The sequence below is a fragment of the Elgaria multicarinata genome, chromosome 11, assembly GCF_023053635.1.
Source record: "Elgaria multicarinata webbii isolate HBS135686 ecotype San Diego chromosome 11, rElgMul1.1.pri, whole genome shotgun sequence".
In the NCBI taxonomy this organism is placed as follows: domain Eukaryota; kingdom Metazoa; phylum Chordata; class Lepidosauria; order Squamata; family Anguidae; genus Elgaria; species Elgaria multicarinata.
In genome coordinates this window covers 37,050,310-37,075,339 of record NC_086181.1, presented here as the reverse complement: position 1 = coordinate 37,075,339, position 25,030 = coordinate 37,050,310, and the positions used below count along the sequence as shown (strand labels likewise).

The 25,030-nt window shown below is 43.6% G+C and overlaps 3 protein-coding genes across 3 annotated transcripts; all 3 read right to left on the bottom strand.

The window, feature by feature from the left end:
• Window positions 1-5,561: 5,561 nt before the first annotated feature.
• Window positions 5,562-6,497, bottom strand: LOC134406146 (olfactory receptor 4N5-like). Its single transcript, XM_063137431.1, has one exon. It carries the CDS (start codon window positions 6,495-6,497, stop codon window positions 5,562-5,564), a length of 936 nt encoding a protein of 311 aa, XP_062993501.1.
• A 4,797-nt stretch (window positions 6,498-11,294) lies between these two features.
• On the bottom strand, window positions 11,295-12,230 carry LOC134405731 (olfactory receptor 4N5-like). The gene has a single exon (XM_063136980.1). It carries the CDS (start codon window positions 12,228-12,230, stop codon window positions 11,295-11,297), a length of 936 nt encoding a protein of 311 aa, XP_062993050.1.
• An 8,192-nt stretch (window positions 12,231-20,422) lies between these two features.
• On the bottom strand, window positions 20,423-21,367 carry LOC134406897 (olfactory receptor 4Q2-like). Its single transcript, XM_063138544.1, has one exon. It carries the CDS (start codon window positions 21,365-21,367, stop codon window positions 20,423-20,425), a length of 945 nt encoding a protein of 314 aa, XP_062994614.1.
• Window positions 21,368-25,030: the final 3,663 nt, after the last annotated feature.

Here is a 25,030-nt window from a genome sequence, read left to right as displayed (position 1 = left end):
ACGGGGAGTCGCCAACATGGCAGACAGCATTAGCTGGCACAGCAGACACACTCAAAATGGCCACAGGAGGGAGACGGCAGCGGCACACTTCTAATGACCACGTCAATGCTGTCATAACTGCTTGCCTCTTAAAACACAGCATATCAATGGCACTGCAGCGATACAGGATGGTGAGCAGGACAGGTCATTAATCACTATACGAATGGAGGGTTTTATGGTAAAAATGCTAGTTTACACGCTACTCCATGCTAAAATGGCGGGCGCTACTGCACTGGCTACTTATGCATGGAATTCTGGGATATGGGGCAGAGCAGTTGGAGGACTCAGGTGCTCCACTAACCACTTAGTGGTTAGTGTGTGGTTAACGAAAACTTAAACACAAAAGGGTTAACGGTGTCGTCTGCTCCCATTTTGCATGTGGTAAGTGTAAACACAGCTGGCCATGGTTAAGTTAACCACAAAGCCCAGAGTGTCATCTGAACTGGACCTGCGGCTCTCTCAATGAGCTCCATCAGCCTCTCAATGAGCTCCATCAGACAAGGAAAATCATGTTTCCTTACTGTTGCTCCTCTGCCCGCACGTTTGTCCCTCATTACTTCCTCTTGCGAAAGAGGAAATAAACAACATGCACATGGCCCATTCAGTGGGCCATTTTGATCCCGCTGTTTCTCCTATACACAGCAGGAGATAGCGGCAACTTCTGCCTTTAAAATAAATCAGATTTAGTGGGGTGGGTTTTTTGTGGTGCGAAGAAGGCTAGAAGGGGTGGGAGGCATGCAGGATGCAGATGTGGTCATGAATAGGGCCCACAAAGTCCGTGAGTGCCCAGTAGTGAGCATCCAATAAAATACTTGTTGAATGGAGCTCAATATCATGCACTAATTGTGAGCCACCTGGGGTGGACTTAGCTGGCCATGAGCCACCGTTGGCAAGCTAGGAGTACTCCTAAATTCTCCTTTCTGTTGTTCTGGATCATGCAAACAGTTTTAAATGTAGTTTGTATTGCGACTTTACTGTATTTCACTTTGATTATTTGATTATTGAAGGCTGCATGGGTTGCTTAGAGTTGGCCGGCAAAAACAGAGGAATGACAAATGGAAGAAGATATAATACATAAAAATAAAAAGGACATTTGACCTGATTTGCCAATGCAATATGTTCTAAAAAGATAGATATATCTTTGTTTGCACTGTGAAGGAGGTTGGGCAAAGAGATTGGGAGCTAACTTCAAGACCAAGCAAGGATCTAAAATGGAGGCTGCGGCATTCAAATTCTGCAACTGGCCCTTTCTAGACATTAATCCATGGCAAAATGAATGCACGTGGGGGCGGGGGGATGCAGAAACATTTCCCATTTCACAGGTTCTTATTCCCGTACTTAACCTCACAAATTATTATGACTGGTGGTGGTACGAAAGTCCCTATATGGTACGGTTGGGGAGCCATTGGCTCACAGGCCAACCTTGGTCAGCAGGGGTTCCCTATCTGGCCCGAAGAGACTTGGGCCACAGCTAGACCTAAGGTTTATTCTGGGATCATCCAGGGTTCGTCCCTGCCTGAGCACTGGATTCCCTGTGTGTCACCTAGATGAACAGGTTCGACCCCTGGAAGATCCAGGGATAAACCTTAGGTCTAGCTATGGCCTTGGACTCCCTCCCCAAGCTCCGCTCCTTCCCCCAAGCTCCCATTCTTTGAGGGCTAGCAGGGAGAAGAATTCTTTCTTATCAGCAAACAGAAACGACAGCAGGGATTCCAAGCAGTGATCAGAGATAATGCTTGGCTTCTCCTGGATGCTGCTCCCTCTCCAATATAACAGCATGGGTTCCCCTTAGCATGCCACTTACCTTTCAGAGGTGAAGGGCACTGTGTCTCCCTCAGTGGGGGAAGGCATGGAGCAGATGAAGCCACCCCAGTGCTTCTCAACTCTCCACTTTGGTCAAGGCAACCTCAGTGCACATGTGTTTTCCCTGGCTAGGGAAAGCCCACGTGGGCAAAATCTGAGTCATAAGAATATAAGAAGTACCATGCTGGATCAGACCAAGGGTCCATCTAGTCCAGTGGCCAACCAGCCATCAGCCAGGGATGAACAAGCAGGACATGGTGGAACAGCACCCTCCCACCCATGTTCCCCAGCAACTGGTGCACACAGGCTTACTGCCTCAAATACTGGAGATAGCACACCACCATCAGGGCTAGTAGTCATTGATAGCCTTTGCCTCCAGGAATTTATCAAACCCCCTTTTAAAGCCCTCCAGATCGGTGGCCATCACTACATCTTGTGGTGGTGAGTTCCATAATTTAACTATGCACTGTGTGAAGAAGTACTGCCTTTTATCTGTCCTGAATCTCCCACCCATCAGCTTCATGGGATGACCCCTTTGGGTTCTAGTATTTTGTGAGAGGGAAAAAAATGTCTCCTTATCCACATTCCTCACACCATGCATAGTTTTGTACACCTCTACCATGTCTCCCCTTAGCCTCCTCTTTTCCAAGCTAAACAATCCCTCACTAAGGCATTGGATGGAGGGGTGCTCCTCCACTCGGCACCTCACCTGCTCTGTGTCTTCCCCCATTGGGCAGAACCCCCTGTTTTGGCTCTGCTGTAACATTTGAGTTTTTATCATTATACACGCCAAAACACTGTCTGAAGGTACTAGGAAGCCAATGGGCAGAACCCTGAAGGGGGAGCGTTCATGCAGGGTATGGATGGCCTACAGAGAAGGATACAGAGGCAGCCTTCACTGAGAATCTGAGACTTCAGGGGGCTTCCCTGCAAGCGTGCCCAATGTGAAAAAGAGCAGTTTCTGGGTGTGCCAGCATAATTCAGCCCACCAGCCATGCAGTGCGGCCTATGATGTGCTTGACACACTGCAGACCAGACCAAGAGTTTTATGGAGCTCTTGGCAGGCTGCCATAGATTGGCTTGCCTCCACCGAGGAGCCCCTCGACAGCACAGAGAATTCATCCCAACAACAATCTTGACAAGTAGGCTGGGCTGTGATCCCATGACTAGCTTAAGGTCGTCCTTGTGACTTTCATGGCAGAACAGGGATTTGAACCCAGGTCACCCCTGTCCATGTCAGCCTCTTCAGCCAGTACACCAGAAGCACAGAAAAGCATTCCAGGTCACTTGCCATACTACTGTGAGTTGTATGGTCATACATAGCTTCAGTGTGTTCATCTGCTGGTGTTTATCAGCCTTCCCCAACCCAATGCTGACTAGACATGTTTGACTACAATACCCACTTTGACAGACTCCTGTCTGGGGATGATGGAAGTTGTTGGGAGGCTTGGTTTAGATCATTGTCCCTATGATTATATGATCATCCTCTGGATTCTTATTTCCCAGAGGGCTCAGGGAGAAAAGGAAGAAGAATGGTGGAGTCAACAGAAAGCCAGAAGCCCTGAGAAAGGAGCTAATATTGGAATTTGTGGGTAGCTGATCTGTCTAAATTGGTCTGCAAAACCAACAAAGGACACTGTGATATCTTAAAGATGAATATTGAATGACAATGTAATGCTAAAGGTACATTCTGTGACAATCCAATTACATCTCAAATGGATGCAAAATTAGTGCAGTGACTACTGACAACAGCAGTATTTGGTGATAATTACTGATCATGTTTCAACCCCCAATTGCGTTGCCTTTTTCAGGAACAAAGTACAAAAAATATATTGAAAATGCACAATTAAACTTGACCTCAGAACGTCTTTAGACTGGAAATTGTATAAATAGTTTTCCTTATCGTCGCATGTTATTATTATTATTGTTATTATTATTATTATTATTATTATTATTATTCATTTATTTATTTATATAGCACCATCAATGTACATGGTGCTGTACAGATTACACAGTAAATAGCAAGACCCTGCCACATAGGCTTACAATCTAATAAAGTTGTAGTAAACAATAAGGAGGGAAGGAGAATGCAAACAGGCACAGGGAAGTGTAAACAGGCACTGGGTAGGGTGAAGCTAAACAGTATAGAGTCAGAACAAACTCAATATTTAAAAGCTATAGGGAACAGAAAAGTTTTTAGCTGAGTTTTAAAAGCTGTGATTGAGTTTGTAGTTCTCAAGTGTTCTGGAAGAGCGTTCCAGGCGTAAGGGGCAGCAGAAGAAAAAGGACGAAGCCGAGTAAGGGAAGTAGAGGTCCTTGGGCAGGCAAGAAGCATGGCATCAGAGGAGCGGAGAGCACGAGCGGGGCAATAGTGTGAGATGAGAGAGGAGAGATAGGCAGGAGCTAGGCCGTGGAAAGCTTTGAAGGTCAACAGGAGAAGTTTATATTGGATTCTGGAGTGAATTGGAAGCCAATGAAGAGATTTCAAAAGTGGAGTGACATGGTCAGAGCGGCAGGCCAAGAAGATGATCTTAGTGGCAGAGTGGTGAACAGAGACCAGCGGACTGATGTGAGACGAAGGAAGGCCAGAGAGAAGAAGGTTGCAGTAGTCCAACCGAGAGATAACCAGTGCGTGAACGAGAGTCTTGGCAGAAGAGACAGACAAAAATGGTCGAATCCTGGCAATATTATACAGGAAGAAACGACAGGATTTAGCTACTGCCTCGATATGAGGAATAAAGGAGAGCGAGGAATCAAATATAAAGCCAAGACTACGAGCTTCCTTGACCGGAGTAAGCGTCACATCGTTGACAGTAAGAGAGAATGAGAGGTGAGGAGAAGGTTTAGGAGGAAAAACAAGCAGTTCAGTTTTTGCCATACTAAGTTTCAAACGACGATGAAGCAGCCAGGCTGAGATATCTGAAAGACATGCCGAGATACGATCGTGAACATCAGGAGAAAGTTCCGGAGATGAGAGATATAGTTGTGTATCATCGGCATACAGGTGATATTGGAGGCCATGAGATTGAATAAGCTTACCCAAGGGCAGCATGTATAAAGAAAACAACAACGGGCCAAGCACTGAGCCTTGCGGAACCCCTAGTTTCTTATTTACAGTTTGTCTTCAACGCTCGTCCATCAGATCACTGAGCAACCAAAGGACACACTTTGAATTTAGATGTCTACAACCAACTCTCTCTTTTCATACACAGAATAGGTTTTCCACCCATACAAACTGCAAGGGCATTCCGAATGAACACTGTCAGTAGACACATACCCAGAGCTTTGAATAAATACAGCATGCTGTTTAAAAGTGCCATTAAAAATGGATAAACCTGAAGGTGGGGATTTTGTAATATTTTCCAGTTTAGAATCTGGAAAGTTCAGAAGAAAATAAAAATTAAACTACGTTTGATTATTTTAACAAGTTATTAGATAGTTACGAAACAGATGCTAGACCATTGCTAAGTGGTTAATCCATCAGACCACACTTTGGACAAATCTCTACTGACGTATAATACCAATTTCATTACTACTTATGGGTAAACAGATGTCAATAACATCCTATCTGCTGTTAACGCTCAATGAAACTGGCACAATGACTACACGGTTACTTTACAGAAACTTCTCTCTTATGACATAATAATTGAAGAAACTGGAATAGTAAAAGAAAACAGGAGCACAATGCAAGAATGGCATCACAATGCCCTAGTTTTCTTTCACTTGTTTCCACAAATGTTATGTTTCATGAGCAGTCTCCAAATAGCAACTTTGATCTCCTTGTTCCTCAATGTGTATATCATGGGGTTCATCAAGGGGAAGACCACCGTGTGGAAAAAGGCCACCAACTTGTCAAAGGGGCAGTCCTGGAAGGGGCGACAATAAATGTAGATAGCTGGACCAAACATGACGACGATAATGATGATATGGGTGATGCATGTGGAAGAGGCTTTGTTCTTGCCATGGCTGGAGCCTGTCCTCACTTTAACCAATAGTACTCCATAGGAGATGAGGAGAAGGATAAAACATGTAGTGACCACCAAACCACTGTTGACAAACATGACAAACTGTAGTGTGTAAGTGTTGGTGCAAGCCAGCTTGATGATCTGGGTGATATCACAGAAGAAGTTGTCCACCTCATTGGGGCCGCAGAATGGGAGTGGAATAATGAGGATGACCTGGATCATGGAGTGCATGAAAGCTCCGGCCCATGCACATAGCACCAACACCCAACACACTGCCTTGGTCATCACAGTGGCATAGTGCAATGGGTGGCAGATAGCCACATAACGGTCAACAGTCATGGAAATAAGGAGGAACATCTCGGCACCACCGAATAAATGTATGAAAAAAATCTGAGCCATGCAGCCTGGGTAGGAGATGGTTCTGCTGCCGGAGAAGATGTTGGTGATCATCTTTGGAGGGGTGACAAAGCTATAGCAGATATCCATGAAGGCCAGGTTGGCCAACAGGAAAAACATGGGGGAACCCAGACGGGGGTCATTCCTTATTGTCACAATGATGAGGATGTTACCAGGTAGGATGATGATATAGAAGAGCAGGAGGAGAGCACAGAAGAACATCTGCAATGCCCAGGTCTGTGCGAATCTCTGGAGAACAAACTCGGTCACTACTGTATAATTTCCATTTTTCATCTTTACAAAGAATAGTTTTGGAGCAGAATAATGGAGGAGATGTTAAATAGGAAATGATCACTGTATTCCCCCCTTCCCAAACACACACACACACACACACACACACACACACACACCACAGTTTATATGTCTTATTATACATGCAATAGCTAGGCTGATCAAGAGAAGGTCAAACTAGATTACAAGGTCTGGTGATGTGGGTACCAGCTGCCTTCTGCTCAGAGAAGTTGGGATCACATAATAAGACTGTATCAGACGTGCCTGTGTGGGATGCCACTTCTGGAATAGGTGCACAGTTACATAACCCTGCAAAATTGTGTTTTATACTTCCCAAAATCTCATTATTCTAGATTTATTTATTTTTAAAAGTATGGAAGATAATCTTGGGTTAGATAAACTGCAGTGTTATTTATTTATTTATTTATTTATTATTAAAACATTTATATCCTGCCCTATATTACAAGGATCTCGGTGGCGTACAGATAAAATCATACATATAAACTAAAATAAATATACAATTCTAAAACATTAATATCTTTAACTTTAATATGTTAAAACCAATATGAAATTTTAAAACAGTAAAATCCAATTAAAACAAGACAGTGTGCAGGCTGGTGGATTTAGCCATCAAAGGCTCTGTTAAAAAGCCATGTCTTAACCTGGTGCCAAAATGAAGCCAGTGCCGGTGCCAGTCAGGCCTCCAGGGGGAGGGCATTCCACAGCCTGGGTACCACCACATAGAAAGCCCTCTCCCATGTCCCACTATAGCGTATATCTCGCATTGGTGGGGCACAAAGAAGGGCTTCTCTGACAGATCTCAGGTCTCGGGCAGGCAGATAAATCTAGTGGTACCTGGATGTTGAGCCTAAACGTTGGTAAAAAGTAAATTGTTTGTAAAAAGTCACCACAATGGGCCCATTCAGATGACACTGAGGACACTGTAGTTAACTTAGCCATGCTTCTCTGTGGTTAGCACTAACCACAAGCCATATGCTCACACATGACACTGTTAACCCTGTCTGGTTCCCAGTTTACTTAACCACATGCTAACCACAAAGCAGTTAGATGAGCGCCTGAGTCCTCCAAATGCTCTACACCATACCCCATCAGCCATTGCACTAAGAGAGCTGGCAGTTGCAGAATTTAGGCTATTTAGGGCTGCTCTATAATGCTAGCGCTATGATTTGGGCCCCTTAACCACAACTGCATTGCATGAGACACCTTAAGCCAAAGTTAGTGCCTCTAACCTTGCTGTAGAACAGGGTTAGTGAAGACGGCCACAATGTGGTTAGCAGAGGCACCTGGTTAACCCTGCTGCTTAACCAAAAATCCTTAACTATGGTGTCATCTGAACAGGGCCAACGGGTCTTTGTTTACCCACCTGTAAGCTCCGCTAGGAGCTTCACCAGAAGAAACTTGTGTGTGAGTAGGGAGTGGGAGATACTTGCCACTCGCTCCCCACAATTTGCCTTGATGCAGGGCAAGACTCCATCATCTCAATAACTATATGATTGCTCAAGCGGAAGAGGTGGGTATCTAAGGACCAACTGTGCCCTGGTGCATGGTTCCTGCTATTGGCTCCCAACAGCCTTGTTAAAATGTTTTTCGTTTCAATGCTGCTTCAAGGATGTAGATTATCACCATGTGACCATCAATCCCATTTCACGTTTGTGCCTGCCTAAAAGTTTCTTCCAGACCTGTTCCAAATCCTGGGGGAAATGAATGACATAGATTTTTTTTTTCCATTTAACGGTCTTTGTGTGTGATTCATTACTCTCTCTTTTTTAAATCCATCATTTAATGTGAGCTAAAGTTGTTATTTATTTAAGAACAATTGTCTGATTGCTTTCATGATGTGTTAAAGAAGTTTTAAGATATTAGAATGTGTTTAGGAAAGAGCTATGGCTTAGTGGTAAAGTGCATGCAGAAGGTTCCAGGTTCAATCTCCAGCCTACAACCCTGGAGAACCATTGTTCCCAGTCAATACTGAGCAAAATAGACAATACTGACCAACATAGACTATTGGTCTAACTAATGGCTGTTCTGTTCTGTTCTCATTCCCTACTCACAGTTGTTTACTGGTTCTTTAGATCATGACATCATGACTTTCCAGTTTTGCTTCTGTGCCAAACCAGTGCTTTCAGCAAGCTATTTTACCATAGGACATGGTGGAACAGCATCCTCCACCCATGTTCTGCAGCAACTGGTGCACACAGGTTTACTGCCTTGGATACTGGAGGTAGCACACAACAACCAGGGCTAGTGGCCATTGATAGCCTTTGCCTCCAGGAATTTATCCAACCCCCTTTTAAAGCCCTCCAGATCGGTGGCCATCACTACATCTTGTGGTGGTGAGTTCCATAATTTAACTATGCGCTGTGTGAAGAAGTACTGCCTTTTATCTGTCCTGAATCTCCCACCCATCATGGGATGACCCCTTTGGGTTCTAGTATTTTGCGAGAGGGAGAAAAATGTCTCCTTATCCACATTCCCCACACCATGCATAGTTTTGTACACCTCTACCATGTCTCCCCTTAGCCTCCTCTTTTCCAAGCTAAACAATCCCTCACTAAGGCATTGGATGGAGGGGTGCTCCTCCACTCGGCACCTCACCTGCTCTGTGTCTTCCCCCATTGGGCAGAACACCCTGTTTTGGCTCTGCTGTAACATTTGAGTTTTTATCATTATACACGCCAAAACACTGTCTGAAGGTACTAGGAAGCCAATGGGCAGAACCCTGAAGGGGGAGCGTTCATGCAGGGTATGGATGGCCTACAGAGAAGGATACAGAGGCAGCCTTCACTGAGAATCTGAGATTTCAGGGGGCTTTCCTGCAAGCATGCCCAGTGTGAAAAAGAGCAGATTCTGGGTGTGCCAGCATAATTCAGCCCACCAGCTATGCAGTGCAGCCTATGATGTGCTTAACACACTGGAGACCAGACCAAGAGTTTTATGGAGCTCTTGGCAGGCTGCCATAGATTGGCTTGCCTCCACCGAGGAGCCCCTCGACAGCACAGAAAATTTATCCCAACAACAATCTTGACAGGTAGGCTGGACTGTGATCCCATGACTAGCTTAAGGTCGTCCTTGTGACTTTCATGGCAGAACAGGGATTTGAACCCAGGTCATCCCTGTCCATGTCAGCCTCTTCAGCCAGTACACCAGAAGCACAGAAAAGCATTCCAGATCGCTTGCCATACTACTGTGAGTTGTATGGTCACTCATAGCTTCAGTGTGTTCATCTGCTGCGCTCTTCCAGAACATTTGAGAACTACAAGTTCAATCGCAGCTTTTAAAGCTCAACTAAAAACTTTTCTTTTTCCTAAAGCTTTTAAAACTTGATGTTGTGCGGACTTTATACTGTTAGTTTTACCCTACCCAGTGCCTGCTTACCCTACCCTGTGCCTGTTTGCATTCTCTTCCCCTCCTTATTGTTTTACTATGATTTTATTAGATTGTAAGCCTATGCGGCAGGGTCTTGCTATTTACTGTTTTACTCTGTACAGCACCATGTACATTGATGGTGCTATATAAATAAATAAATAAATAAATAATAATAATAATAATAATAATAATAATAATAATAATAATAATAATGGTGTTTATCAGCCTTCCCCAACCCAATGCTGACTAGACATGTTTGACTACAATACCCACTTTGACAGACTCCTGTCTGGGGATGATGGAAGTTGTTGGGAAGCTTGGTTTAGATCATTGTCCCTATAATTATATGATCATCCTCTGGATTCTAATTTCCCACAGGGCTCAGGGAGAAAAAGAAGGAGAATGGTGGAGTCAACAGAAAGGCAGAAGCCGTGAGAAAGGAGCTAATATTGGAATTTGTGGGTAGCTGAACTGTCTATATTGGTCTGCAAAACCAACAAAGGATACTGTGATATCTTAAAGATGAATATCGAATGACAATGTAATGCTAAAGGTACATTCTGTGACAATCCAATTACATCTCAAATGGATGCAAAATTAGTGCAGTGACTATTGACAACAACAGTATTTGGTGATAATTACTGATCATGTTTCAACCCCTAATTGCGTTGCCTTTTTCAGGAACGAAGTACAAAAATATATTGAACATGTACAATTTAACTTGACCTCAGAACGTCTTCAGACTGGAAATTGTATAAATAGATTTCCTTATCGTCGCATGTATCAAAAATAGTTTCTTATTTACAGTTTGTCTTCAACGCTCGTCCATCAGATCACTGAGCAACCAAAGGACACACTTTGAATTTAGATGTCTACAACCAACTCTCTCTTTTCATACACAGAATAGGTTTCCCACCCATATACAAACTGCAAGGGCATTCCGAATGAACACTGTCAGTAGACACATACCCAGAGCTTTGAATAAATACAGCATGCTGTTTAAAAGAGCCATTAAAAATGGATAAACCTGAAGGTGGGGATTTTGTAATATTTTCCAGTCTAGAATCTGGAAAGTTCAGAAGAAAATAAAAGAATTAAACTAGGTTTGATTATTTTAACAAGTTATTAGATAGCTACCAAACAGATGCTAGACCATTGCTAAGTGGTTAATCCATCAGACCACACTTTGGACAAATCTCTACTGACGTATAATACCAATTTCATTACTACTTATGGGTAAACAGATGTCAATAACATCCTATCTACTGTTAACACTTGATGAAACTAGCACCATGTCTACACGGTTACTTTACAGAAACTTCTTTCTTATGATATAATGATTAAAAAAACTGGAATAATAAAAGAAAACAGGAGCATAACGCAAGAATGGCATCACAATGCCCTAGTTTTCTTTCACTTGTTTCCACAAATGTTTTGTTTCATGAGCAGTCTCCACATAGCAACTTTGATCTCCTTGTTTCTCAATGTATAGATCATGGGATTCATCAAGGGGAAGACCACCGTGTGGAAAAAGGCCACCAACTTGTCAAAGGGGCAGTCCTGGAAGGGATGACAATAAATGTAGATAGCTGGACCAAACATGACGACGAGAATGATGATATGGGTGATGCATGTAGAAGAGGCTTTGTTCTTGCCATGGCTGGAGCCTGTCCTCACCTTAACCAGCAGTACTCCATAGGAGATGAGGAGAAGGATAAAACATGTAGTGACCACCAAACAGCTATTGACAAACATGACAAACTGTAGTGTGTAAGTGTTGGTGGAAGCCAGCTTGATGACCTGGGTGATATCACAAAAGAAGTTGTCCACCTCATTGGGGCCACAGAACTGGAGTGGAATAATGAGGATGGCCTGGATCATGGAATGCATGAAAGCTCCGGCCCATGCACATAGCACCAACACCCAACACACTGCCTTGGTCATCACAGTGGCATAGTGCAATGGGTGGCAGATAGCCACGTACCGGTCAATAGCCATGGAAATAAGGAGGCAGATCTCAGCACCACCAAAAAAATGTATGAAAAATATCTGAGCCATGCAGCCTGGGTAGGAGATGGTTCTCCTGCCGGAGAAGAGGTTGGTGATCATCTTTGGAGGGGTGACAAAGCTATAGCAGATGTCCATGAAGGCCAGGTTGGCCAATAGGAAAAACATGGGGGAACCCAGACGGGGGTCATTCCTTATTGTCACAATGATGAGGATGTTCCCAGGTAGGATGATGACATAGAAAAGCAGGAGGAGAGCACAAAGGAACAGCTGTAGGTCCCAGTTCTGTGCAAATCTCTGGAGAACAAACTCAGTCACAACTGTATAATTTCCATTTTTCATCTTTTCAAGGAATAGCTTTGGAGCAGAATAATGGAGGAGATGTTAAATAGAAAATGATCACTGAATTCCCCCCTTCCCAAACACACACACACACACACACACACACACACACACACACACACACACACTTTATATCTCTTATTATATCTGCAATAGCTAGGATGATCAAGAAAAGTTAAACTAGATTACAAGGTCTGGTGAGGTGTATACCAGCTGCCTTCTGCTCAGAGAAGTTGGGATCGCATAACAAGACTGTATCAGACGTGCCTGTGTGGGATGTCACTTCTGGAATACGTGCACAGCTATATAACCCTGCAAAATTGTGTTTTATACCTCCTGAGATCTCACTCTTCTTTAACTCTGTTAAATGAAGCCAGTGCCAGTTCCAGTCAGGCCTCCAGGGGGAAGACATTCCACAGCTGGAGTGTCACCACATAGAAACTCCTCTCCCATGTCCCACCATAGCATATATCTCGCATTGGTGGGACACAGAGAAGGGCTTCTCCGACAGATCTCAGGTCTCGGGCAAGCAGATATAGGGAGCGGCACCCGGATGTTGTGCCTGGATGTTGGTAAAAAGTAAATTGTTGGTAAAATGTCACCACAATGGGCCTGTTCACATGACACTGAGGGCTCTGTGGTTGGCTTAACCATGCTTCTCTGTGGTTAGCACTAACCACAAGCCGTACACGCACACACAACACTGTTAACCTTGTTCCATTCCCAGTTTCCTTAACCACACGCCAACCACAAAGTAGTTAGATGAGCGCCTGAGTCCTCTGAATGCTCTACACCATATCACATCAGCCATTGCACTAAGAGAGCTGGCAGTCACACAATTTAGGCTATTTAGGCTGCTCTATTCTGATTTTGGCCCCTTAACCACAGCTGCATCACATGAGACACCTTAAGCCAAAGTTAGTGCTGCTAACCCTGCTGCAGAACAGGGTTAATGAAGTTGACCACAATGTGGTTAGTGGAGGCCCCTGGTTTTATGATCATAGAATCATAAAATCATAGAATAGTTGAGTTGGAAGGGGCATATAAGGCCATTGAGTCCAACCCCCTGCTCATTGCAGGAATCCACCTTAAAGCATCCCTGACAGATGGCTGTCCAGCTGCCTCTTGAATGCTTCTAGTGTGGGAGAGCCCACCACCTCCCTAGGTCATCGGTTCCATTGTTGAACTGCTCTAACAGGTAGGATTTTTTTCCTGATGTCCAGGCGGAATCTGGCTTCCTGTAACTTGAGTCCATGATTCCATGTCCTGCACTCTGGGAGGATCGAGAAGAGATCCTGGCCCTCCTCTGTGTGACAACCTTTTAAGTGTTTGAAGAGTGCTATCCTGTCTCCCCTCAATCTTCTCTTCTCCAGACTAAACATGCCCAGTTCTTTCAGTCTCTCTCCATAGGGCTTTGTTTCCAGATCCCCTAATCATCCCCATTGCCCTCCCCTGAACACGCTCCAGCTTGTCTGCATCCTTCTTGAATTGTGGAGCCCAGAACTGGACGCAATACTCTAGATGAGGCCTAACCAGTGCTGAATAGAGGGGAACCAGTACCTCTCATGAGTCAGATGACACCATTAACCCTGCTGCGTAACCAAAAACCTTTAACCAGCATGGTTAATGGTGTCGTCTGAACGGGGGCAATGGGTCTTTGTTTACCCACCTGTAAGCTCCACTAAGAGCTTCACCAGAAGGAAGTTGTGTTTGAGTTGTGAGTTGGAGGTACTTACCACTCGCTCCCCACAATTTGCCTTGACGCAGGACAAGACTCCATCATCTCAATAACTATATTGCTTCTGGCTGTATAATTGCTCAAACAGAAGAGGTGAGTATCCAAGGGCAAACTGTGCCCTGGTGTGTGGCTCGTGCTATTGGCTCCCAAGAGCCTCGTTAAGATGTTTTTCATTTCAATGCTGCTTCAAGGATGTAGATTATCACCATGTGACCATCAATCCCATTTTGGGTTTGTGTCTGCCTACAAGTTTCTTCCAGACCTGTTCCAAATCCTGTGGGAAAAGAACGGCATGGATTTTTTTTTTCATTTAACGGTCTTTGTGTGTGATTCATTCCTCTCTCTTTTTTAAAAATCTATCATTTAATGTGAGCTAAAGTTGTTATTTATTTAAGAACAATTGCCTGATTGCTTTCATGATGTGTTAAAGAAGTTTTAAGATATTAGAATGTGTTTAGGAAAGGGCTATGGCTTAGTGGTAAAGTGCATGCAGAAGGTTCCAGGTTCAATCACCAGCCTAGAACCCCGGAGAACCATTGTTCCCAGTCAATAATGAGCAAAATAGACAATGCTGGCCAAAATAGACGATTGGTCTAACTAATGGCTGTTCTATATGAGTCATTTATGATGCAGTCAGCATTCCCTACTCACAGCTGGTTCTTTAGATCATGACATCATGACTTTCCAGTTTTGCTTCTGTGCCTAACCAGTGCTTTTGGTAAGCTATTTTTGAGTATGGAAAATGCAGTATTTAACTGTGGAAGTGAAAGGAAATGTTATTTCCTGTTGCTTATTTGCACGGTTCCACTCTAACACAGTGCCATCTAGGGGTTATATCATGGAAAAGCAAAAGAGGAAACACCCCTTGTGTAGTGTTGCATCTCAATTCACTAAACATGAAATGAGATTGATTGTCACATGGTGATTACTAAAATCATCCACGGAGGCCCCTTTATTCATCTACCCTCATAGTCCATTTCTCTAGGATCAGGGAGATGACCTTCTTGATTGTTGTGCCTCTTTACTGGTTTTCCACTGACTGGCAGTCTTTTCTATTTTCTAAACAAACAAAATTTGTTAACTTTTGAATTTATTGATCTGCCAACTCTATTTGTATAATTTTATTTTACAATGACAGTCAGTCTTTTTGGTTTTTTTAAAAAATAATCAGCTCTACAAAGTGTTGGTTATTTGTGTTGGTTATTTCTGCTGAGTAGCCAACCAATAGATGACGCAATAAGAAAACGTTGGTTATCGTTGACCGAACCGTGTCAAACGGTCAATTTTGCTTTGATTTTCTAAAGTGATGGCTGTGTCACATGAAGTGAGGTGGCTCAGTAGTAGAGCATCTGCTTTGCATGCAGAAGGCCCCAGGTTCAATCCCTGGCATCTCCAAGTAGGGCAGGAAAAACTCCTGCCTGAAATCCTGGAGAGCTGCTGCCAGTCAGTGTCGACAGAACTGAGCTAGATGGTCCAAGGGTCTGACTCAGTATAAGCCAGCTTCCTATGTTTTTACGAGGTGCATGCCCTTTTATTTGGGAGTATTTGTATCTCAATGTGTCCATTTGCAGACATTCCATTTAAATCTATTGGTCCATTATTAGAGACCAGTGAGGGTGTGGGTATGCCTCCAAAAAATTCCTCCAAAAATGAGCTGGATGGCTTGAAGGTCTTGGCTGGAGAGAATATAAACTTAGGTTCAGCACTGGTCAGAGGTTTTGAGACAGTTGCAGGTGCAGTGGAAGTCCTCATCTAAACCTAGAGGCCTTCTGGGAGGGGGAGGGGGAGGAGAACAATCCCAGGCTTACCTGCTTCCTGGATCGCCCCCCTGTGTCTAAATTCCAGAACTGTAGAGGGACATTCTGGCACACCATACCCTGCTTGGTGTGCCCTGCTATCCTGCACTATGGAGAGTGGTTCAGAAGCTCCTGGTTGCATTTCCAACATCATATTTGGTGAAATGTGGTTTTAGTGTGGTCTGCCAACTTCTCTCTAAGCAAAGAAATCGACTCCAGATTACTAAACATGGTGATTTAAGACTCATGTTAAGTGACTTTAAACCAGACATTGGGAAACTGGTATCACTTCATCAAGCCCATCCATCACATTAAGAATTTACAGAATAGTGAGGTACTCTACCCTAGTTACTAAATGTGATATCTAATATCCTTGCTAAATGGCTATCAAACTTTGAAAAGATGATATCACTGGATCAAGTTTAATTGAATAAACTAAAAAATGTAATTGGATTTTGAAAAAATATTCAATTAATTGTTACTGTTTTGAATTTTATTGTTATTACCTTCCTTACTGGGTCGTTGAAAACCGCTATTCTGAATAATGATTTTTATAGTGTAATGTAGGGGGCACTGGGCATGAGTTTGTGGAACCAAGGGGGCGGTTATCTGAAAAAGTTTGGGAACCACTGGTTTAAACCATTAAACCACAGTTAACTGGGATGACTTGAAGAAATCTTTTCTAAGGCTGGAAAATTTTACTGCAAAGGAGGCTACTTTCCAAAGTACATAGTTAATTTGTTCCTTGTAGAAGAAGTCTTAATTTTTCCCCTTTCATATTCCAGTACTTGGCCTTGGGAAGTATGAAAAGACATAGCTAATTAGTTCAATAAACATGTTCAAACAGCACTCTACACATGGGCAAAGGAAGTTGCGCATCACTGACTCTTCAATGGTCTACTGCATTTCTTCTCCAGAGGACTCCTTGCATTCTTCTGAAGGGAGTAAGGTACAGTGGTTAGAGCAATAATGCTTTGTGAGCCTTGAATCCTGGACAACTTTAAAAGGGCAGGGAGTGGGGGAGGAACCATTTCAGGTGTCTTCAGGAGACAGAGGCAGAAATTCAACTCAGGAAGATGGTGGTCCCATCTCTTTATCATATGTTTGAGGCAGGTGAACATCTCAGATGGTTAGAAAAGGAAACCACTGTCACTAATTAAAGATGGACAAGGAGGGGGAATGTTTCCGTAATGTTATTACAGAATAACATTAATCACTGGATTTAGCAAGGATGGTCACTTGGTGGCAGCAAATGATAAGAAATAAGAGTGAAATTATATTGTCTGAGAAAGGAAATCTTTGCCACCATGATCACCATTGCTTAATACTTAATACTGAGACTTTGCTTCTTACTTTCAGATGCAGACCAATGCAAGATGTGCCCAGAACATCAGTATCCAAACAAGAATCAGGACCAATGTATTCCCAAAGAAATAACCTACCTATCTTATCATATAACACTTTCACAGTGTTATATGCTGCTTGGTGTAGATGTGTCATGGGCCCCAACAGTTGTTAGTGCACTTCAATACCACTATAAAGCAGTAGTGTATATCCTGCAGTGCACTTCAATACTGCTATAAAGCAGTAGTGTGGCTCCTGCCTTTTATATACCGCTTTCATACCACTTTCATAGTGGAATATCCTGCTTGTTGTAGATTAGCCCTTTGAATCAATTAAAATAGTTCAGATGAAGAAATACATTTTGATTTGATAAGAAGAGGGAAAGAAAGATATAAATCCATGCCTTTGACCAGAGAAGGCTTTTGAGTGGAAGTGAATGCAGCCCCTGTGGCTCCTTCCACAGCCTTACACCCATTTCCTTGTCCACACTCCTCCCTATTGCTAGTAAGGAAGGAGGAGAATTAGTGAGGACCAGTAGAGAGCAAGGGAGAAAATGGAAAGAAGAGAGATGGGTGTAGAGGTGAGATGAATTTGCCACTTACTACTTGCTCCTTCCAAATACCAGGTGGTCATCCAGGTAGATCAGAAATTCTTCATCTCCATGACTATGTCACTTCTGGCCCTGGGAGATCCAGGAGAGTGTGGGGAGGAGGGAGGTGGAGGGTTATCCCAAGACATTCTGAGCATTGCTGTGCAGCTCCTTCCTTTGGCCCTCACGGACCTTATTAAAAACTTAGCACTAAACAAACTTGTTCATTCTAGATCGGCTTCAGTGTGGCTCACTAGAAACATGTAATTGATCATCCATTTTGAATGGGATATCTCCATTTGTTTCCTTCAGTCTCTTTCTCAGGTTGTGAGAATGGGCAAGTAACCATGTCCTGTTCATGAACTATATAGGAGCCTGGGAGCAGTCCAGGTGGCTATTGTTGGTGACAGAGAGCAGAAGACATCCGTTTCCACCTTCATGTTATTCTTGATTCCTTTGATTGCTGCAGTGTGTGTGTGTGTGTGTGTGTGTGTGTGTGTGTGTGTATGTGTGTGTGTTTAAATCTTGGTTTCATTGGATGTTTGAGTGTTTTTACATTTTCAGCTGCTTTAAGAGTGGTTAGAAATGTTGATGACATGGGAAGAGTCTGCTGTATTTGCAAGGATGATACAGCCATAACACGTGTGGATTCGTTCATTGAGCTCGATGGCCTTATAGGCCCCTTCCAACCAACTATTCTTTGATTTTATGTCCATTCATGCCATTCCATGATACTATGTCCATCCATGCCAAGTAGGCCAATAAAGGGGGGGAAATGTCACAGTGAGAATATTCCCAGCTAGGATAATTTATTTATTTATTTATTATTGCATTTATATCCCACCTGTCTTCATCCAAGGAATCCAAGGCGATGTACATAATCTTCCTCCTCTCCATTTTATTCTCACAACAACAACCCTGTGAGGTAGGTTGGGCTGAGAGCCTGTGACTGGCCCAAAGTCACCCAGTGGGTGTCCGTGGCCAAGTGGGGACTAGAACCCAGATCTCCTGACTCCCAGTCTGACACTTTAGCCACTACACCACACTAATGAGATAGAAAAGTAAGAGGAAGGCACAGGAAAATAGCTGCATCTCTCCATCCTGTCAGTTCCAGATCCAGGTTTTTGAGGGCTTTGGGGCAAGACACCCTCAATGGGCCCCCTCCCTCCAGGTGTTTACCTTAGCTCCTCCATTGTCCCCAGCTGATCTTGCTCTTCATCCTCTTTTTGATCATTGCTAACACTTGCTTGCTTGACATGTAGTGAACCATTGAGCAGGTAGGCCATGGCATCTGTGGCTTTTCCATTTCAGAACCACCACTGTCTGGGCTAGAGCAATAGATGAAGTAAATTGTGTGTTGGGGGGGTACTTTTCAGTGGGTCTCTACTGAGTCGTGTGTTCTAGAAATGTGCCCAGTCATTCCTACCTTCGCATTTTGTACTAATAATCTAGGATGACCATATTTGGGGGAAAAAGACATTCACTCAATGACCCTGTTCAGATGACATGCTAAGCCATGATGGTGAAGCATTTTGAGCTAAACGTTATGGCTTAGTATGTCATGTGAACCATGACTTAGCATGTTGTATAAACCATTCCTAACCATGGTAGCTGCATAACCACAGTTTAAACATGCTCACAAACCATGGCTTAACGTGTTGTCTGAACAGGCCCAGAGGGCCCACTGGAAAAATACCTTCCTCCTTCCTGCCATCTTCCTTAGCTCAAGAAGCCATCCAATACCACTGGCGTCTCCAGGCTAAATTCCTCCAACACCTTCAGCCTATCTTTTTCTTCTTGCTGGACAGCTGGGCATGGTTGAAAACGAAGTGTTGGGCTCCAAATACCCACATGATGCCCAGAGGAATATTTGGAAATAAAGAAGATGATCAAAGCTAACATGTTGGTTTGCAGCCTGTCAACCTCCCAGTTAAACAAACAAACAAATAAATCCATAAAAACTAAATAATAAATAAATTGGTAACTCCGTGAAGATATACATAGTCACATGTATAATTACAAGCTTTGTAAGTCATTAATCTGACCAAATGAATTTTCTTCTGACCATGCAAATGCGTAATGGACTACATACCTTTTCCCAATCAGCACTTTCCTTTTAGGTGACAAGCTGTTTTTGTCGTTCTTGGGCTGTTTTAGCAAATGGGTCAAATTTACATAAGAAGGAAATTAAGGAGGAAGTGCATACTGAATGCAAAAGAAGAAGTGCTTCAGGCCCTGGGATTGGTGAACCACGTGCTTTAAGAATGTGAACTTTGAATATGCCTTGAAGGGATTCATGTATGTGGTGGTGTGTTAACTTTGTGTAGGTGTTGATTGGTATATTGGAGGCTACTTGAATCCTATTTAGTGGGTGAAGTAACCCCAGTAGGTTTTGTATTGAGAACAGCATTTTGACAATCCATGTCTTTATTTGACAATCACAATGTCTACCAAGAACCAAGGGTAAGAACGTATCTATTACAGATATGATGCCTGGGAAAGACTTCGTTTTCCATTACACATTCAAATAGTCAGAAGAAAACTCCTTTGATGGGAATAATAATATTTAAAATAAAATCATGGGGGGCAGGAAACAGGGTCACATTGGTACCCATGGGCATCATGTTAGGGACCCCATAACTAGCAGTATAACCAAAATGGCCATATCATCCAAGTTGACCCATGAAAGCTGCATTTCTCTCTGGAATGACTTCTGGCATCTACCTCACATCACCAATTTCCCATCAGAAAAGACTTCCTTCTTTCTCAACTTCCTCATGGCCATCTTCACATCTTTATTTCTCAAGGTGTAGATCAACGGATTCAGCAAAGGGGTGATAACGTTGTACAGGACAGAGACCAGCTTGTCTACTGAGAAAATACAGAAAGGTCGAGCATAGATGAAGATGCAGGGAGCAAAAAACAAGGTGACTACAGTAAGGTGGGAGGCACAGACATTGAGGGCTTTGCGGCGTCCCTCAGGGGACTGAATTCTTAGCAGGATAGTGGCATAGGAGGTCACCAAGATTACAAAGCAACAAGTAGTGATAAGGCCACTGTTGGAGATCATGAGGAGCTCAATGATGTAGATATCGGTGCAAGCCAGCTTGATGACTGGTGGAACATCACAGAAGTAGTTGTCTACCTGGTTGGGCCCACAGTAGGGCAGCCTCATGGTGAGGATGGTCTGCACTGTGGAATGGATGAAGCCTGCAGTCCAAGAAGCTGCCACCAGCCAACTGCAGAGATGTCTGTTCATGATACTGGGGTAGTGCAGAGGCTTGCAAATGGCCACATACCTGTCATAGGCCATGACATTGAGGAGGAGCATCTCAGAAGCACCCACAAAATGGAGGAAAAAGAGCTGGGCCATGCAGGCTTCAAAGACAATGCTCCTCTTCTCAATCAAGAAGTCCATCAGCAACCTGGGGGCTGTGACAGTGGAAAGGCAAAGATCCAAGAAGGAGAGGTTCCCCAACAGGAAGTACATGGGTGTGCGCAATTGAGGGTCAGATGCCACCGTCAGCATGATCAGGGTATTTCCTATTATGGTGGCTGCATAGGCCAGGAGGAAGACCACAAAGAGGGCAATTTGGGACTGCCATGTTGGGGAAATGGCCGCCAAGAAGAATTCATTCACTCTTGTGTGGTTACTTTTCAGGTGCTCCATTTCACCTGCAAGGGTGAAACAAACAGATACATTCCAGGGAACACAGTTCTCTGTTGTTGTTGTTGTTGTTGTTGTTAATATTATTATGCTTCTATTTTATTTATTTATTTATTTATTTATTACATTTTTATACCGCCCAATAGCCGAAGCTCTCTGGGCGGTTCACAAAAATTAAAACCAGCATAAAACAACCAACAAGTTAAAAACACAAATACAAAATACAATATAAAAAGCACAACCAGGATAAAACCACGCAGCAAAATTAAGGTTAAAATACAGAGTTAAAACAGTATAATTTAAATTTAAGTTAAAAAATAAGGGAATAAGGGAATATTCCCTTCTGAATAAGGGAAACAGTTTGATATTTATTTCCTTCTCCTAGAGCCAATCACAAAAAGTGTTTATGTTAGAACTAATCATCCGTTCTAGCTTTTTTTCCACCCCCCTGGAAAAACGTTGTGAACAAAATCTAGAATGCTTTATGGAAAAAAGGACCCACACCCCCGTCCGCCATGCCTGTCCCCGCTCATCATGCCCGTCCCCCGTCCGCCATGCCTGTCCCTGTTCTTCTCCCACCCACCCCGTCCGCCATGCCTGTCCCCGCTCATCATGCCCTGTCCCCATTCTTCTCCCCCCCTCTCTCCTGCTGGGTCCGCTCTTTCCCCCAGCCCCCATCTCCCCTCCCGTGATTCCCCCCCCCGGCCCGATGGGCACAGCGCTCCTATGGAATGCTGTGCCCAGTGCGTGACTTCTCCCAGCTACTCGCGAGTAAGAGAGCAGCCGGGAAAACCCACGGACCCTGCAAAGACCTTCCGCAGCCCCGGCCTCAGCCCGGGGCTGCGGAAAAGCCGGGCCATAACAGCATCCGGTTATCCCAGGTCAAGGGAGGACTTCGCCTGGCCTGACCCCGGGATCCCCTATGCGTCATCTGGATGCACAGCAGGGAGACCGGGCCTCACACCATGCTAACTCCTCGTCTAGCAACGGCCTAAGAGGGGAAGGTAAAACTTCGATATTGGACGAGAAGAAGGGCTCTTAAAGAGGCAAACATCTTTAATAGAGCTGATCAAGGGGTCCAGGTAAAGGAGGAACCTTGACAAGATTTGACTCAATGTCAATTGGAATCCCAGATTTGAAACTGTGGTGCGTGTTGAATGGCTTGTTGGAATGTATGGGATAACCTTTCCCCTAGTCCTTTCCAACTTCTGGTGATGCTTCTCTCTTTTTCTGATTTTTCTTCACTTGCTTCCCACAACCTGTCCAGCTTTCGGAACAAATGATGTTATGACTACTAGTTGGCCTTCACTTTGTTAGGCTGCTAGCTGGCTAATTATCCAGGATGATCCCTCCATGTATCATCATCAGTTGATGGACAAGACAAGCAAATTGATGGGCAAGGCAGGAAATGATCTCCTCAAAATTGGAGATTTTTTTTCTCACTCTTGTATCTGAAATGAGATACAGAACAGAACTGGAGGGGATGCTAACCCTCCAGGCGTGAAGGAAAGAGAAAGAAAGTAAAAAGCAGTTTGGTAGGACTTGTATGAAGAACTTGTATAGTTAAGTTATGGAATTCGCTATCAAAAATGTAGTGGTGGCCACCAATTTGGATGGTTTTAAAAGAGGGTTGGATAAATTCCTGGAGGAGAAGGCTATCAATGGCTACTAGCCCTGATGGTTATGTGCTACCTCCAGTATCCGAGGCAGTAAGCCTGTGTGCAGCAGTTGCTGGGGAACATGGGTGGGAGGGTGCTGTTGCACCATGTCCTGCTTTGTTGGTCTCTGGTCGACAGCTGGTTGGCTGCTGTGTGAACAGAGTGCTGGACTAGATGGACCATTGGTCTAATCCAGCAGGGCTCTTCTTATGTTCTTATGAAGGTTTAGCCTTGGAAAGGCAGGTGAGGTGCCAAGTTGCTCCCTGGAGAACTTCTGCCTGCTGTAATAGATCTTGTTTGCTTCCACTATGTTCCCTATTTGTGTATTTGTTAAACACATACACACATAACCCTATATGTTGAACTGGACACTACATTCCATGCTTGCATACTCCAATTGTAGTATTGCTGGAAATGTCTATCAACGTCTCTGTCCACACAGATGCACATATATGCAAAAGCTGTAGACTAGTAAAGCAGTTTTAGAAGAAGAACCAAAATAACAAAAATAAAACCAGATGTTTTCCTGCAAGAGAAAATCAAGACATCGACAGTCTGATTTTGAAAAAGAAAAAGAAAAGAATTCTTATTTCATCGATTTTTGGAATTGTTTCATTCATCATTTGCAATATACAAAAAGGTGAATGCATCTTTTCCCATTTTGAACCAATTCATATCGTTCAGATGAACAAATCCATTCTGATTAGATAGGAAGGGTAAAACAAAATAAAAATCAATAAATCCATGCCTTTGACCAGAGTGTAGTGCCTGGGCCCTCAATGCATTTGAGGTGAAGAGAATGCAGCCCCTGAAACTCCTTCCTCATCTCTACACCAGCCTCATTGCTCAGACTCCTCCCTTTATTGCTAGTAAGGAAGGAGGAGAGTGGGTGAGGACCAGCAGAGAGCAAGAGAGAGAACGGAAAGAAGAGAGAAGAGCATAAAGGTGAGTTGAAGCTGCCACTTACCACTTGCTACCTCCAAACATCAGGCACCTCTTCAAGAAGATCAAGGAATACCACTACAAATATCTTTGTAGTGATATTACATCTAGCCCTACAAGAGCTAGGAGGTTGGGGAGGCACTGTTAGGGTTATCCCAAGGGAATCTGACCTTCTGCCTGCACTTCTTTCTATTGATCCCCATGGATCTTATTAAAAAGTTAGCACTAAACTAACTTCTTTATTTTAGTTCTGCTTCAGGTTTATTCCTCAGGAGCATGTGACTGATGGTTCTTCTTGTACTGGGCTTTCCCCATTTCATTCCTTCAGTCCCTTTCTCAAATTGTGAGAACTCCTTGACTCTGACCCTGCCACTGGCCCACCCTCCACTCCACCAGCCATATTAGGCACCAGTTGCCATGGATTCAGCGCTCATTCATTCTGGATAGGCCAAGAAGAAAATCCACTCTGGGGGTGGCAGTGATGGCGAGGACCACATATGATGGTCCTTCTCAATTGTCACAATGAAGATATTCCCAGCTAGGATTATGAGACAGAAGAATAAAATGGAAGACACAGAAGAATACATGCATCTTTTCTTTCTGTAATAATCCCTGTAGTATGAACTAAATAAACATCACTGGTATTTCCTGTAGTATGAACTAAATAAATACTAGCAGTGCTCCCCATCCCGGAATTATCTGGTAACTGCGAACATCCATGGAGCATACAATCTTCCAGAGCGATAGAGCTAGGAATAATTTAACTGACAATATAATATTTAACCAAATATTATGTTTTCTGTAGTTGTAGTTCACATGTGTGTGAGTACACAAATGTGTAATCTCAGAAGACAAATAGCAAGACAAATATCCTATGTAAACCACCCAGAGAGCCTCAGCTATGGGGCAGTATACAAATGTAATGAATAATAATAAATAATACGAAGAAGAAAAAGGAACCTACGAAAGGATTATGGAGGAATGACATTTCCTGGTGACATTGTGCTATTAAAACTGTTCATATTTGCTCATTCATGCCAGGAAGAATCCAAGATGGCCCCCACTC

Bases quoted from the DNA above. Each gene is read 5' to 3' on its own strand.
- LOC134406146 (XM_063137431.1), bottom strand. From the start codon at position 6,497: ATGAAAAATGGAAATTATACAGTAGTGACCGAGTTTGTTCTCCAGAGA.
- LOC134405731 (XM_063136980.1), bottom strand. From the start codon at position 12,230: ATGAAAAATGGAAATTATACAGTTGTGACTGAGTTTGTTCTCCAGAGA.
- LOC134406897 (XM_063138544.1), bottom strand. From the start codon at position 21,367: ATGGAGCACCTGAAAAGTAACCACACAAGAGTGAATGAATTCTTCTTG.